This window comes from Leptodactylus fuscus, chromosome 1 (assembly GCF_031893055.1).
Source record: "Leptodactylus fuscus isolate aLepFus1 chromosome 1, aLepFus1.hap2, whole genome shotgun sequence".
In the NCBI taxonomy this organism is placed as follows: Eukaryota; Metazoa; Chordata; class Amphibia; order Anura; family Leptodactylidae; genus Leptodactylus; species Leptodactylus fuscus.
The window spans coordinates 52,727,918-52,743,856 of record NC_134265.1 but is presented as its reverse complement, the minus strand read 5'-3'; the positions used below and the strand labels follow the sequence as shown (position 1 = coordinate 52,743,856).

Genomic DNA, 15,939 nt, shown 5'->3' with positions numbered 1-15,939 from the left:
CCCCGGGTAAAGAGCCATCGGTGACAGTATCGTAGCGCTTTACAGTCAGAAGGGCGTTCCTGACAGTCAGTCAGGAACATCCTTCTTCACAGCAGCACCTATAGCGCTGTACAGTGTGAGCGGGGAGGAACACCCCCTCCCCCTGCTCACAGTGCTCGTCTATAGTATTATCAGGAGGGAGGGGGCGTTCCTCCCCGCTCACACTGTACAGCACTATAGGCCCTGCTGTGAAGAAGGACGTACCTGACTGACTGTCACGAACGCCCTTCTGACTGTGAAGAGCTACTGAATTCAGCGCACTGTCAGCTTTCCAGCAGTATATAGAACTGCATGTGCTCCAAACCATGAAAGGTCCTCTTTAAGGAGTGATATTATCCCCAGATATTTAAACCGGCTCAGCCAGAGCAACATAGGTTCTTGGTTAGCTAGTTCCTTTAAGAGTTTTACTAGTGTTCCTGCTAGATTTTTGTTTACTGACCTTGACTTGCCAACTCTGCTGCTGATTCAGTCTCTGATTTACTTACTGTGTATGACATTTTGGCTACTTACTGCTCTGCATACTCACTGCCTGTCCATCACCTTTGGACCAGATTCAACCACTCATCTGTCTGGCTTTTAGGTCAGCTACCACCTACACAGGAACCACACTGAGAAGTAGTGACCTGGTAGTCTCCCTGTGCTAAAACCAGGTCTCCGTACTTCAAGCAGTACTTTTCTCTCTGCACGGAAAACACACGGACCCCATTATAGTATATGCGGTCCGTGTGGTTTCTCTACTAACAGCTATTTTAACGCGTTTGGTATCCCGTTCAGGGGGTCCCCAAGCAGACTTCCCGAACGGAATACCAAACGCAGATGTGAACCAGGCCTAAGACATGACAATATCAGGAAGCTCAGCCCAAGACTTAGCAGCTCTACATTATTTGCACGGCAGACAAGCAGATACTGAGACTGTTTAGGCTGCGCTTCCGCCTTCCTCCAACATCATCTTATCTGGTTCTCTTATCATTTATAATCCAAATCAAATCGGCTCACCCCCCCCACCACATCATCTGTAATATATTTGTGATCTCCATTATCTTTAACAGATTTAGCTGAGTTAACGAGAAATTCTGCAACTGTTCTAACTGCAGCCGTGTGATATCTTATCATAGAAGACTACAAAAACGAAGTCACCGGAGAAACATAATTCAGTGAGAAAATATTATGCTATAACAGTTTAACCAGTTGCGGGAGTTCAGCTTAGTTCTGCTATATATATTGAAGACAATGGAGATCACATATATATGTTAGAGAGGATGTGGAGGGGTGGACTGATTTGGACTATAAATGATAAGAGAATCAGATAAGATGATATTGGAGGAAGGGGGAGCGCAGCCTAAACAATCCCAATATCTGCTTGCCTGTCATGGCAATGATATAGAACTGCTATGTCTTGCGCTAAGCTACCTGTCATGTCTTAGGTGAGAAGTACCACCAGCTGCTCTTTGGAGGGGGATCACTCCCTGTGTCTTGCTCTCTCCTAGGTTATATTCTCCTATGCACTCTGACGCCAGACACCTTTGGCTGCTGCAGGCCACAGCAAATGTTGATATCCAGTATGTGAATTTTTTTTTTTTAAGGTAATGGACAGCCCATATTATAATTATACACTGTATTGCACCTATAGATGTACAGTATATGTCCTGTACCTCCATATGATGCTAATTTCATAAAGGGATACTTTTTTTTGTTAAATATTGTGTCACACTTGCTTGAGTCCCAGAGCAATCAGCAATAACTAATGAACATATTTTAGTGACATTTCTGGCTAAATACACATCGGCACTGGACTTCTCTGGGGCTCAGGCTCTGTCTCTCCAAGGTAGTACCTTCCTCCTGTTTGCAGTCGAAAAGCTGGCTGCACACTTCTGTGTCCTTGCTGCACTTCTATCACATGTGCTCTGCACTTCAGTTATTTGCACTGCTCTGTGTTGCTCTCCTTCTTCAGTGCTTGCTTCAGCACTTCTGTGCTTCACTGGGCTGTTCTGCTTGGCTCTGGTCACTATATGACAGCACTCTTGTTTTCTGTTGGCAGACACTGCTTCTGCTCTCCAGCACTGCAGTCTTCTTCCCCTGGAAACACTGTGTGTCCTAGACTTCCTGTGCCCCCAGCTTCTACTTTCCCAGGTGTCTTCTTCCCCTGGAAACACTGTGCGTCTTAGGGGGCGTTCACACTACCGTCGGTGTCCAACATGTAGTGTCCGCTCCTAGTGTCCGCTCAAAATCTGTCACGGACATTAGGAGCGGACACTAGCTGTGTCCGTGACACCTGTCATTCACTTGAATGGGCATCGGGTGCGTTCTTTTGCACTCCGTGCCCGTCCTTCCCTGTCCGCAAGAGAAGATGTCCGACTTCTCAAGCGGACAGAAAAACCCTGCATGCAGGGTTCCTCTGTCCGCTTGAGAAGTCGGACATCTTCTCTTGCGGACAGGGATGGACGGGCACGGAGTGAAAAAGAACGCACCCGATGCCCATTCAAGTGAATGACAGGTGTCACGGACACAGCTAGTGTCCGCTCCTAGTGTCCGTGACAGATTTTGAGTGGACACTACATGTCGGACACTGACGGTAGTGTGAATGCTCCCTTAGACTTCCTGTGCCCCCAGCTTCTACTTTCCCAGGTCACTCTATTGTCTCTAGCTGGGAACTGGCTCCCCCTGCTGGATTGGGATGATAGCAGCAAGTCTCCATGTTCTAACATTGCAGCCATACCTCCTGACATTACATGTATATGGGCGCGTTCACACTACCGCCAGTGTCCGCTGCTAGTGTCCGTTCGAAATCTTGTGCGGACATTAGCATTGAACACTAGCTGTGTCCGTGACATTTTTCATTCATTTAAATGGCGATCGGGTGTGTTCTTTTACACTCCATGCCTGTCCTGAAGTGTCCGTTCCTAAAGATGTTCGACTTTTCAAGCGGACAGAAAAAACCTACATGTCAGGTTTTGCTGTCGCTTGAAAAGTCGGACATCTTTAGGAATGGACACTTAAGGACAGGCACGGAGTGTAAAAGAAAGCACCCGATCGCCATTTAAATAAATGCAGAATGTCACGGACACAGCTAGTGTCCGCGAAAGATTTTGATTAGCAGCAGACACTACCTGTCGGACACCGATGATAGTGTGAACGCCCCCTAACACACACAGGAACTTCCTGCAGGGGTGTTATCATGGAACCAGTGATCAGCTGACTCCTCCCCTTTACCCAGGTGATGTCCTCCCATTGGACATTTTGATACTATACAATCCTATGGGAGGTGTGATGTACGTGTGAGACTCACTAGGTGGCGCTGTGTTGTGAGACTCAGGATCCCCTGCTACGTCACACATACATAATGTAATACAATTATACCAGAGATCCCCCTCAGCCCAGCCACAGCCAGCTCTGGTTTGCCACAAATAGTGAATATTAATTGTGCAAAAGTATCAAACGCAAACTTCTACCTTTCTGTACAAAGTTGTTTATATTATTGAAAGCTCTGTAAAGCCCCATCCATTATTTTGTGGGTCCATAATTGTCCGCAAATGTGTATCCACACAGTATTAAGATTAAATTGCTGTGTTGACACTTTGTGATAAATTAGTGGGTTTTGGTTGCAATTTGGGCACGATCTCTCTAAAAGGTTCCCCATCACTGCCATACAGGAGCTCTCAGAGTATCTATGATATTCTAATACGGAGCCTCTGTACACGCTCTTGCCTTAGGATGTGCTGTGTATCTGAAGCCTAAGAGTTTTGCAATTATTATTAAATTAAAGATTATTATAAAGTAAATAAAAATATCACTCCATATAATTCAATAAATGGCCACTGTGCATGTGAATAGAACGTCAAACGTCATATCAGGTTTTCTCATGTCCTCGGTTAATATAGCTCTTAAATAATGTAAGCGAGAAAATGATATAGGCGTGTAAGTGTTTACACACATCTCAGATCCAGGGAGGAGGAAAGACGTCTTCAGGGAACTAAACAGTGCCTAGATATCCTCATGAGACAAGTCAGCAAGAAAATATGTCCGTAAAATATTGTGTCACCTGAAACACCTATCACTAAGTCAGTCTTTCCTACAGAACACACACACAGGAATCTTTAAGTACAGATTCTAGGGTGATATCTTACGCTAGGATATAATGTGATCTTCCCCAGGAAACCTCTATATATATATATATATATATATATATATATATATATATAAAAAAAGGATAAATTGTGCTCACCTTTTACTAGTTTTTAGCTTACAAGTAAATAAGAAACAAACAGATTTGCTTTATGTGTGACCTATAAATTTACACGTAGGCCTATAAGGTAGCTGTGCAATATACAGTCCCTCTTATACCTCTGGCTGTTTTAGATCTGTAACATATGAAAGAGCAGATTGATAGTGCAGGTAAAGCTTCATTCACATCTGCGTTGGTATTCCGTTCGGGAAATCCACATGGGGACCCGCTCTCCCCGAACGAAATACCAAACGCATTTGCAAGCAGTGTACAGTGAAAGCACATGGACCTTATAAACTATAATGGGGTCCGTGTGCTTGACACGAGATCTCCACACGCAACATGCAGAGAGGAAAGTACTTCACAATCTCCTTTCCTCTCCGCATGACTCGTGCAGAGATCTCACAGCAAGAACACAGACTTATTATAGTCTATGGGGTCTGTGTGCTTTCACTGCACACCGCTTACAAATGCGTTCAGGGGGTTCCCATGCGGACTCCCCCCAAACGGATTACCAAACGCAGATGTGAACAAGGGATAAGTGATTTTTTTTTATTTTTAGGTTTTTACCCTGTATGCCAATGTGTGCCCCATAAATGAGTGTTGAACTACCTAAATTACCTATAGCTGGCACTAGAAAGCCATTTTAATTTGATTTTTTTTTTTTTTGGGGGGGGGGGGTTGGAGTCTGTTGAAAACAACTTCTTTCCCTCACATGTCATTACTCTTTCTATGCATACAGCAGTTAAATAAACCTAGAAAGACAGGAATATCCGGCTAGGTCCATGCACTGGCATGAAATGCAAACCTGAATAAATTGCGAGCGCTGTGTAAGATGTAGGCGATCGCCATCAATCACGCTATTTATATACACCTAATGATAGAAATGTACTTGCCAAACAGCTACTAAGCCAGAAACACAAGTATAGGACGCACCCTCCGAAATCTGACAGTTTACAAGAAAGGGAAATGTGTCTATCTCCTTTCTTTCATATCTGCCTTGGGCAAGAGCCTGAGTGATGTAAGTAATACAGTATGTGCTCAAAGATATTCCAGCATAATAATGGTTGTATAAATATACAGATCTATATCTGTCAACCACGGATTGCTCAATAAGGTGACTCACACAGGAGGGTAATAAATAGGTCTCTGGCTCATTTGTTATATTTACTATACAGAACATCTAGAACACAATTAAAGGTAATTATTTTCTTCCAAGTTGTGTAATTCACAAATTAGAAGTCTTTTTATACACCTACCACCCATCAGGCCGGAACAAGAAAACAACACGGCCCAGAAGTTAGGAGGCTGGGAATGTTTACTAGAAAATAGTTCATGGTGTATGCTTATTTAGGATCAAATAATATTATTCAGGAAATTACCATTTTAATATATGCATAAAAAGACCAGGGGCGCAGGTTTTTTTTTTAACAATATTTTTTGACATAAGTTTCAGAGTTTATTTCAGCCTCCCGCTGACTGGAATCAGCCACCAGTTTTTGCAGATAGAGGCAGTTGTGATCTGCTGATGGTTTGTGACAAATTGATAAAGCTGCCTCCAGCCCTCGAAGAAAGTGATTCATCTAACAACACACTGGGATTTGCGCAGTTCCCCATTATAACCGTATAAGTGAAGTTTGCTGTAACCCTAGATGAAAGCTACCAATTAAAGACTTGAGGATTTCAACCAGAGGCAAAGAGATTTAAAGGGCGTCCACCAAACTTCTGAACCACTTATATGCTATAGTAGGGGCGGTGAGCGATATAGTGAACATGTCAAAAGTGTAAGAGATTCTAATAGGGCGGGGCAATCAAAAATGATCCGAAACCGAACGTCAATCCGGATAACTGATGCGATTTTGTGCACATCAGTTATTCGGGGTTCGGTTTGTACCGTATTTTCAAGCTCTTACCTGCAGTTTTGTTCGGACCGGACCTACTACTGTAACCTGGGGCATATTGCAGAGCCCCTAGAAAGGTGAACAAATATAAAAAAAACTAAACAAGAAGTATTACTCATCTCCCTTGGGTTACAGCAAGGGTCTTTCTTCTCTTCAGGTCTCCTTCATTCTCCTGATGGGTCATAGACCTCTGAGGCCTGTTATTGGGCTTCAGTAGGCCCCCCAATATCATTCAGGAAACCAGAAGACGACCCGAGCTGGAGTCCAGGGTAGGACACACAATTTTTCTTTTTTGTTCACCTACTCTGGTCCTTCACCAATTATACTTTGGGGTTTGCAAAGAATGAATAATAATGAGATCGGGATTGGACGAGTTTGGTCCAAACAAAAACACCAATTGACTCTCGCAAGATCCCATGCAGACTCCCCTGAACGGAATACAAACACAGATGTGAACGAGGGGTTAGGTACAGACAGTAGTGTATCATGTACAAACACACTGAAGCCGTCATTTTACAACAACAAAACCGTTCCAAAATTCAGTCAAGACCAAGCTGACAAACTAGAACGTCCATCTCTCTCCTCTGAGAAATGTCAAGGATTAGTAAACACTCAAAGCAAGTTTGGTTTTATAACAGTTTATATACACAGAATATAACATGCATGCTAAATGTAAAAATATAAAATAACAGTGCTAAAAAAAAGTTACTGCTCACAACAAAAACATCCAAACTTCACATTAGATTTTTCCTAACCAGTCAGGTAATAATTCTACATTACAGCTGCTCCTAATCCTCAGTGGCGTACAGTGCGTCCCTCATAGTCATTCAGTCGGAAAGAACAGGGTTATTGAGTAAATGGAAGAGTCTTAATATATTGGATGGTCTACTAGCATTTTAGAGTTGGAACAATTCCACCCGAAAACAAAGTTTGTTACATATTTACTTTCATAGGAATTCAATCGCTGACTTTTTTGGGGAATTCTAGGTTCTTTACTGCTTCTATGTGATTATAGTTGTCAGCGATTTATGACGGGGGCAGAGGCAGGCTGTGGAAAAATAGGGGTCGGTATTTTGGCCTTCTGACTCCACAGCCCTGGCACCTGCCTGATCGATACCTGACCATGGAGACACATGAATGTAAAACATAGTATGAAATACGCTTTCATCTAGGTGCGACCATTGTATTTGGTAATACTAAAAGACAAGCTCTGGGTTTAGGAAACCTGGGTATAACAGTATATATCATACACTTCAGATAGCTGTCTACTATACACACATACACTAAGCCCCACCAAGTGTGTATGTGCCTTAGATAGGGCGAGGGGAGTAAGTTATTGTAGACACCTCTGGTGAGGTCTTATCTGCCCAAGAACAAAGGGATTGGTTACATCCAACAGCCCGGTCATTCTGATCTCCAGTATATGTTGTCAAGGGAGAGTTAGAAGGCCCCAACATCTTAGATAACAGGCATGTTGGGATAAGGTGTATAGATATCTTAAGACCACAAAGCATTTAACTACTAGGCTCCCATCTGACTGCAGACATTTTTGCCTCCAATTACCTATAATTATTTGGCTTTATTTTTGCCTCCTGGAATCCTGACCAAGTACACATTGTTTTTTAGGTTACCTTTAGTTATTTTATATGCCTGAGGGCAAGGCATGTTATTATTTTCACCCTGGCAATGTGACACAGATTCCGAGATACAAGGCAGGAGCACAGAGCAGCTCTGTAAGATGCCGAAGCTATGAAATGAATAGGTCTGCCTCGTAATGGCTGAATGTTACCGGCAGCAGACAAAGCAAAGGGACGGAATAGGCTTCAGAAGGTTACTCAGAAACTAAGAACTTCAGAATAGCTTGTGGTGGACAACCAGACTTCACATATTCCCTTTGGTATCGCACTCTAGGACCTTTTCATTTTTTGTATTTACCAAGCCCATTTGTTACGCGAGAGCTTAAAACGAAAAGCTGTGGACCTAGAGGTTGTGAAGAGGCCAAAAACAATTACACAACCAACCTGTGCCCAATCCTACGAGTCAGAAGAGGACAATAATGGATGTACAGGAACATATTGAAAGTGAATGTACACCTTTTATAACAATTGTATCCATCCATGGTGCTAACAATCTCCTGCATAGACGTAAGAGTTACTGAAGTTGTTTGGACACTTAAAATTTTAAGAACACTTAGAAGAATAGAGATGAGCGAACAGTGTTCGGATCAGCCGTTCCGAACAGCACGCTCTCATAGAAATGAATGCTTCCATTCATTTCTATGGGAGCGTGCTGTTCGGAACGGCTGATCCGAACAGTGTTCGCTCATCTCTACGCAAGAAATAATACCTTACTAATCAACCGCTGCTCCTACGCCAACAATTCCTGGGTCCCGCGCTAGACTCTGTTCTTCCTGCTCCAGAGAGGACTTGTTGAAAAGGACACAAGGCCACCACGGTGGTGTACACACCTCTCCATTACAATCTGTGACTGGCCGCAGTAGTCACGGGTCCATATTGACAGGTCATCACCGGAGCAGGATGGACATAGACCTGCGGAAGACCCAGGATCAGCAGGTCGATACAGTATTATTTTTATTATCTTGTAGCATTCTAAGATCGAGGTTGCCGGACAAACCCTCTGAATAAAATTCTGGCCGCCTGCAGCCATCACTGGAGGGGTCTTAAGAGCTTACCACATACTGGTTAAACACTGAAGCGGCATAATGGCGGGTACAGACGGCCATCATATTATTTAGCATAGGTTCATGCAGGAAATTCGGAGCACTTTACAAAGACCTAAATCAACACAGAATGCTGGCCCTAAAGAATGGGGCTAAAAGCTGGATATTCACTTTAACACCGAGCTCTTACAAGCCTGAGGAACCTGCTTCTCCTCCATTATATTCTCTAAATTAACATGGGAACAGATCCCAGTGAAGAGAGAATATTCTCCGTTACAGGATAAGTTCCAGAGCTTTCTTTAGAAGAACAGATCCCATGGATGTTAATGAGGACTCGGCCTTACTAAGGTTACATGGTTTTCACAATCACAATACTTCCACACAATACTAACACATTTGCATTAAAGCAGACTTCACATACAAAGAGTCTACTTGTAAATGTCTCATTAAAAACCCTGAAGGTAACATTTGTCCATGAGCGGCTTTCCTGTGCTGGAAAGGCCTGCTATATCACATAGAAAGGCATAAGTCTTGTTCCTGCCCTGTCCATTGTCCGTCTTCAGCATGAACTTGTCTTTGTGTTACTGGAGGAGCTGGTGTATGTGCTGCTCTTTTTGGAGTATTTCATGGAACTAAACGATATCTGCATCCTCTCTACGGTCCGTACACTCCTGCAGAGGAACGTGTTCTTGACATTGTCTCTAAAGTCTTTGGACACAAAGTAATAGACAAAAGGATCGATGCAACTGTTCAAGGCAGAGAGACAAAGGGCCGTAATGTAGAATGCATAGACGTTGCCAACTTCGGTTACCTTTATAGTGGCATGATTCACCAAGAGTAAGATGTTACTGGGCAAAAAACACACCAAGCACATAACCAGCACGGTAACTATAAGCATGATGGCTCGCTTCCGTTTTTTGCCAATGGATTCATCTGTGATCGAGGCGTTCAAGGTTTTAATCATAAATGCATAAGCCACCGACATGAGGATAACTGGGAAGAAGAAGAGCCCAATGGAAAGTGCCAGGAAGTATTTGAACATATCAGTAGCCAAAACGTCATCCGGCAAGACGTCATGACAAGTTGTGATTTTGAGTTCGGTGATGTAGGCCGTCTGATCATTCAGATATAATGGAATAATGCTCAATATAATTACAATCCATATTGCTCCGGATACAAAGAGCGCAAGTTTTGTCTTCTTCTTAGTATGGGAGATGGGATTTACAATGACCCAGTATCTCTGAACGCTTAGACAAGTGATGAAAAGTATTGAGCAATACATGTTTCCATAGAAAAAACCCACCAGGACTTTGCACATGGCTTCTCCATAAATCCAGTTGTTGCCATTCAGATGGTATGCAATCTTGAGAGGAATCCATATAATGAACATTAAGTCAGCCAGGGCCAGGTTGGCCATATAGATCACCGCTGGGTGCTTCTTCTTTGTCCGGTAACAGAACACCCATAATGCAATGGCATTGCTTGGCAATCCAACAGCAAACACAATGATGTAAATTATAGGGAGGAAGACTTTCGTCAAGCCGCCAGTCAAGACCTTCTCTGCAAATTCGTTCACTTTATAGCCAAACTTCCCAGTTTCATTGTTGAACGAGTCTACTTTGCCTACGAAGTTTCTTCCCTGTTTTGCCTTTGTCGTATTACCTATAAAAGTATAACACAGATATAAAAGGTTAGCGGGATTTGGTCTTAGATTAGGCTTCCAAAACATGTATGTGAATAAGAACTATTACTAGCGAGCCTTCCAATGAATGTTGGATTTCAGTAACATGCAACTAATCTCAAAATTTAAACAAAAAAACTCCCCAATGTTTAAAGGGGTTGCCTGGGGAATATCTATTCACGTACCTGATCCAGGGTTCTGGCATCAACATTCACTCAGTCCCCTCCTTCCCTGATCTCACAGGTAAATAATTCCCTGTATTATGGGGGCTAGTTTTACCATAGTCAGCCAGGCCCCCATAGCCGAAGTAATAAGTTACCTTTGAGATCTGGAAAGGAGTCTAGGGTTGAGCGATCGGAAAAGATCGGATTCCGATCAGCGATCGAGTAAATTTCGCGATCGGAATTCCGATCCTGATCTTTTCAGGCGGGATCAAGGTCGGAGGTTATCTCAAGATCGGCTCAACCCTATTCATGTATATATCATTAATAGGGTTGAGCGATTGGGATAGATCGGATGGCGAGCGAGCAAATTTCACGATCGGCTGTAAAATGATCGGAAATTGGATTTTAAAATCGATCCTGAAATCTGAAGATCGGCTCAACCCTAAAGCAGTCATACTTGCCTCATTGCTGCCTTTCCCTGCTGGTTTCTAATACCTGGTCCCTCTCCAATCTCTACCCACAAGCAGAAACCCACCAAGTGTATTCTGGGACGGACCAGGAAGTAGAGATTGGCAGCTGACCCAGGAAGTGGTAGGGGAATGAGGAAGGAACGATTTTCAGTTTTTATTGTTAGTTATCTGATACACAACCTGTATACCAGCAACTCATAAGGTTGACTGAATTGTGTAAACAGAGAACCTCATAAAGGTCTGCCAAATATGACAAACCCTTTAAGTTATATATAGATTTGTGTCCCTATGTCTAGGTTTAGAATGCCGCACCAAGATCACATAAAACCCTTGTTCCAGAGACTTTCCTTGTGTACTTATGTCCCACATGGTAGTGCTATATATTGATATATTCTGTTTACCTCCACCCCTGGTTACAAACCCTCTTACCCTACATGCACGCAACCGGACTCATTCACTTCCGTGAACCCAGGCACAAAACAGACAGGTATAGGACCTGTCCTGAGTTTTCCCCTGGGCTCACAGCCATGTAAAACATGACTAGCATACTGACACTGCACATGTGCGAGGAGCCTTAAAGCGATAGTGAACTGACCTATGGTAGGAATTGATTGCAACAATGAAAATTGCTTAAGCAGCAGGTAACTGGATCATACAGAAAAGTAAGCAGTGGGAAGCCTAGGTATATATGATCAGCCTTCTCAGGACTGGGTGGGAATGTGTACGAACATAATCCCTTTCCAAATAACATACTTGTATGATGCTAAGCTGTAAAAAAGCAGTGACTAACCTGTGCCCTTCCATGTCCTGCTATGCTGCATTACTGAAGTCTATATCTAGGGGGAAAAAAAAAGTGCCACTGGCCACAGTTATTGAAGGGAGTTGGTCACAAGATCCCATCCCCGCAGATAGATAGGACAACAGAATCCAACAAAACTTCATTCTTGGGAATTGTTGCCTCTGTTGCCAAGATATTGCTATTTTTTAATTAATCTTGCCTGTTGCATTCGCCACTGCTCATATTCCCTGCACATGCTCAGTGCTGTTATGATAGTTACTTGGTCTGAGCCAGATGTGCCATCAATTCACTGAGAATATGAGGCCTGATTCACATCTGTGTTTGGTAATCTGTTCAGGGAGTCCACATGGGCACACCCCCCCAAACAGACTACCGAACGCATTGGCAAGTGGTGTGCAGTGAAAGCACACGGACCCTATAGACTATAATGGGGTCTGTGTGCTTTCCATGCGGTGTGCGATCTACTTTCCTGTCTGCATGACTCGTGCGGAGACTGCGCGGAAAGCACACGGACCCCATTATAGTCCTGCAAGAAGCACTTTTCTCTCTGCATTTTTTGTGAGGAAACTGAGCAGAGACTTCAAAGACCTCATTATAGTCTATGGGGACTGTGGGTTTCCTTAGGTAACCGCTTTTTTATGCTGATTAGGTTTTCATTTGGGGGGGAACCCCAAGCAGACACCCCAAACAGAAACCCATGCACAGATCTGAACAGGTCTGTATTTACTGAATACAGAACATACCAACATGTCCACACACAGCTGCAAAGGCTTCTAGGCCTTCAGGTATCATCATTCACAGCAGCCTCGGAGCTATGGGAGGTCAAGTCTGTTCCTGCCCTTACGTTATGTTAGTTACGTCACATGTAGACTAAAGAGTATCCAAATAAGGAACTGCACACAAACCTTTTACACACCCAATATGACTAGCGCCAGTTATTGGCCATTGTTCCGATACTACATTAGGAAACATTGTATCCAGTGTATACACATAACATAGGTCACATGTAACAAACAAAATTACTCAGCACAGATAAAAGTTTTAAGGATGAATAATTGGGGGAATTTACTGTTCCCTTTACACTGGAACACTTATGGAGAAAGGAATAGTTGTGGTGTTTCTATAGTGCATGGGTATTTTTGGTGCCAAACATGTGCCACTTGCCTCTCTGTGCCCCACTCATCACGTTTTACAATTAGGGCAAGATGTAGACCCCCCGGCCCAATAAACTGGGTTAAATATCCAGGTCTCCTCCTCTGACAAGCCTGACCCAACAAAGCATTATTCATTTGAATGGTCACCATACATACTAGAAATGTCTGACCTCCCTTTGGTTAGGGTTACAAAGGACAATCCCTTTAAAGCTGCCGCACAGTCTCATCCTCATTCACACCCAGCTTTATTGGTGGTCTAATACAAAAGACACCATAAATCCCAGCATTGTCTGGCTCCAGTACCCCCCACTATCCTGCAGCACCAGAAGCAAAGGCTATATTCACATATAAGAAGGTATTTCTTTCAGCAAATGACAAGTCTTGGGATGAGAAGGCTCCAATTATGTTCTTACTGAACGAAGGCTTTAATCCACAATAGCCACCCTCTCTGACGAAGTTACATCTCCCCATTATATGAAAAGACAATGCCCTCCTTTTCAGACACACAAAAACAAGATGCTGCTTAATATGACGTACGTACCCTCTGCCTCTTTTGCGCTTTTACGTAATATGTGAACGATAATGAAACCATTTTATTACAGTAATAAAATATATTCCAGAAGATAAAGGGATCTGTTACGCAATTTTTTTTTACTAGAATAATAAAATTTCACCAGACTGAAGATGGCAAAATTACCTCCAAATATGGCTACCAAAAGACACAAGGACAACATGTGTGTGTGGGAGGAACGTTCATATTACTATGATTACTTCTCTGACAGGTGTGTGCATGGGAAGTCCTTGGCCCGTATTCTTATATGGCACTATAGGGCATGGATACATTTTTCACACCTTCCAATGGATGATATCCACTAGTGATAATAATAACCATGGTGTGTAAGAGTCGTGTCCATAAGTATCCACAAGAGTTATACTCTTTATAGTGCCCATTACTCCTCTCCAACTGCACCCATTGGAATTTTCTAAGCCCATTATCTACTCCTCTAACTGCAAAGTTATCTAGTGCCATCCTTACGACTGCTCAAATATCTAGAATATTACATTATTCCTCAATAGTAGCTGAAGAGTTCAATGCTGACCGATCAAATGTAATCTAATGACTGAGGATATACCAACGGATCCTAAAAGTCTACCCTAAGGGGAAACCCAGATATTTGGTTTAGCTTTAGATTCTATTCAGATGTACAATTAACAGCCGTTACACAACTGTATTAAAATAAACATCCAAATGACTAGTTTTTTGACTGCCCGTTTTAACAGACCGTTAAAAAAAAAAAAAAAAAAAAATGTCCTAGTTTTGCCTATTTTCACAGATCCCTCAATAGACTCATACCTATGAGGGATCAGTCAAAACAGCCAGGAAAGTGTCCTCTTTTCACAACCACTTTGCACCTCAGTCATCGGAATGACGCTTTTGGCGCCATGCTGCATATTTTGCTGTGCTTGAACCAAAGCCAAGAGTGTCTTCAAACGAAATGGGAAATATAGAGTAAGTTCTTATACGTCTCTCTTCTGCTAAAGCCACTCCTAGCTCTGGCTCAAAAAAAATAAAAGTTGTCTTTCTGCAATGTGGGAATTCAAACAAATAATAGTTTTGTGCCAGGTGAAAGAGTTTGCCGAAAATCAGCAACACAATATCCGTGTGTGTAACATGGGAAGGAATCTGTAGTACGTCATGTAGGGTGGGAAATTTCACAAAGTGGAGGATACAAAACCATGGTCCTGCTGTCACCCACAGCTATGACAGTGCCCATCTACAGAGGTCAGTGGTGGAACAGTTTTCAAGATAGGTCATCAGTATCAGATCGGTCAGGGTTCCACACCCAAACTATACAGAGCTTCTGGTCTATAGAGTACGGCGGTGATGCCTGTAAACAACAACCCCGCTCCCAGCTGTATACTCGGCTACATGATGGCCACATATCAGCTGATCAGTTTGGGGTTCGAAACTTGACCAATGGGATTGTGAAAACATATAGTGTGCAAAGGGTCATCAGTATCAAACATCTAGTCCTGGACCTTTACGGCCGTATTCACTTGAGATAAATATCTCCATTATATATATATATATATATATATATATATATATATATATATATATATATATATATATATATAGAGAATCAAAGATCTCTGTTTTCAATGGACATCAATCTGTTTTTATGCCTTTCCTTTACACACAGGTTTCTATTGCCCTTAAGACAAGCCCAACCTCAGCCTTAGGAGAAACAACAGGTAACTAATGAAGACATCTCATCTGCACCCTATCACTTTCTGACCACAGCAGAAGACACCTTGAAGCAGTCCAGGGGTCAGCCATGTGTATCCAGGACCCCGGGCTATATACACTAGTAGTGTCCGCACATTGTATAGCCCCAAGCCCATAGACAGAGGCGTCCCTGATAGACCAGAGCAGACACTTACCTGACACCGTCAGTACACAGGCGGACAAGAGCGCAGCGCCCAGCAGGAGCCGCCAGCCCGTCATCCCGCACAGCCGCGGAGACCCCGCACTCACACCCGATACAATCCAATGATATCGCGCAACTAACCCGAGCGCCAACTAGTAGCGCGAACTACGCTCAACTCTGCGATACTCCTGATACGCCTGACGTCACTAGTCCTAGCCACGCCCCTCCCGAAGGTTTCACTTGAAACCAGCGCACCTGAGCGGGGCTGGCTCTGCCGTGACCACGCTCTCATACCGTAGACTGATGCTGACGTCACCGGTCAGGTATGTGATAGTCTCTGAGCGCGCAGACGGCTCTTGTAGCGTGTCATAGTGAGGTCAGCAGAGTCAGTGTGCTA

The 15,939-nt window shown here is 43.2% G+C and overlaps 1 protein-coding gene across 1 annotated transcript; it reads right to left on the bottom strand.

The window, feature by feature from the left end:
* Nucleotides 1-8,520: 8,520 nt before the first annotated feature.
* Nucleotides 8,521-15,639, bottom strand: F2RL1 (F2R like trypsin receptor 1). The gene is made up of 2 exons (XM_075270756.1): nt 15,556-15,639; nt 8,521-10,504 (listed from the first exon to the last, which is right to left on the bottom strand). Exons 1-2 carry the CDS (start codon nt 15,617-15,619, stop codon nt 9,402-9,404), a joined length of 1,167 nt encoding a protein of 388 aa, XP_075126857.1. The 5' UTR covers nt 15,620-15,639; the 3' UTR covers nt 8,521-9,401.
* Nucleotides 15,640-15,939: the final 300 nt, after the last annotated feature.

Excerpts from the sequence above, each read along its gene's own strand:
- F2RL1 (XM_075270756.1), bottom strand. The coding sequence starts at position 15,619 with ATGACGGGCTGGCGGCTCCTGCTGGGCGCTGCGCTCTTGTCCGCCTGT. Across the intron at positions 10,505-15,555 it reads CTGTGTACTGACGGTGTCAG|GTAATACGACAAAGGCAAAA; the intron begins GTAAGTGTCTGC and ends ATACTTTTATAG.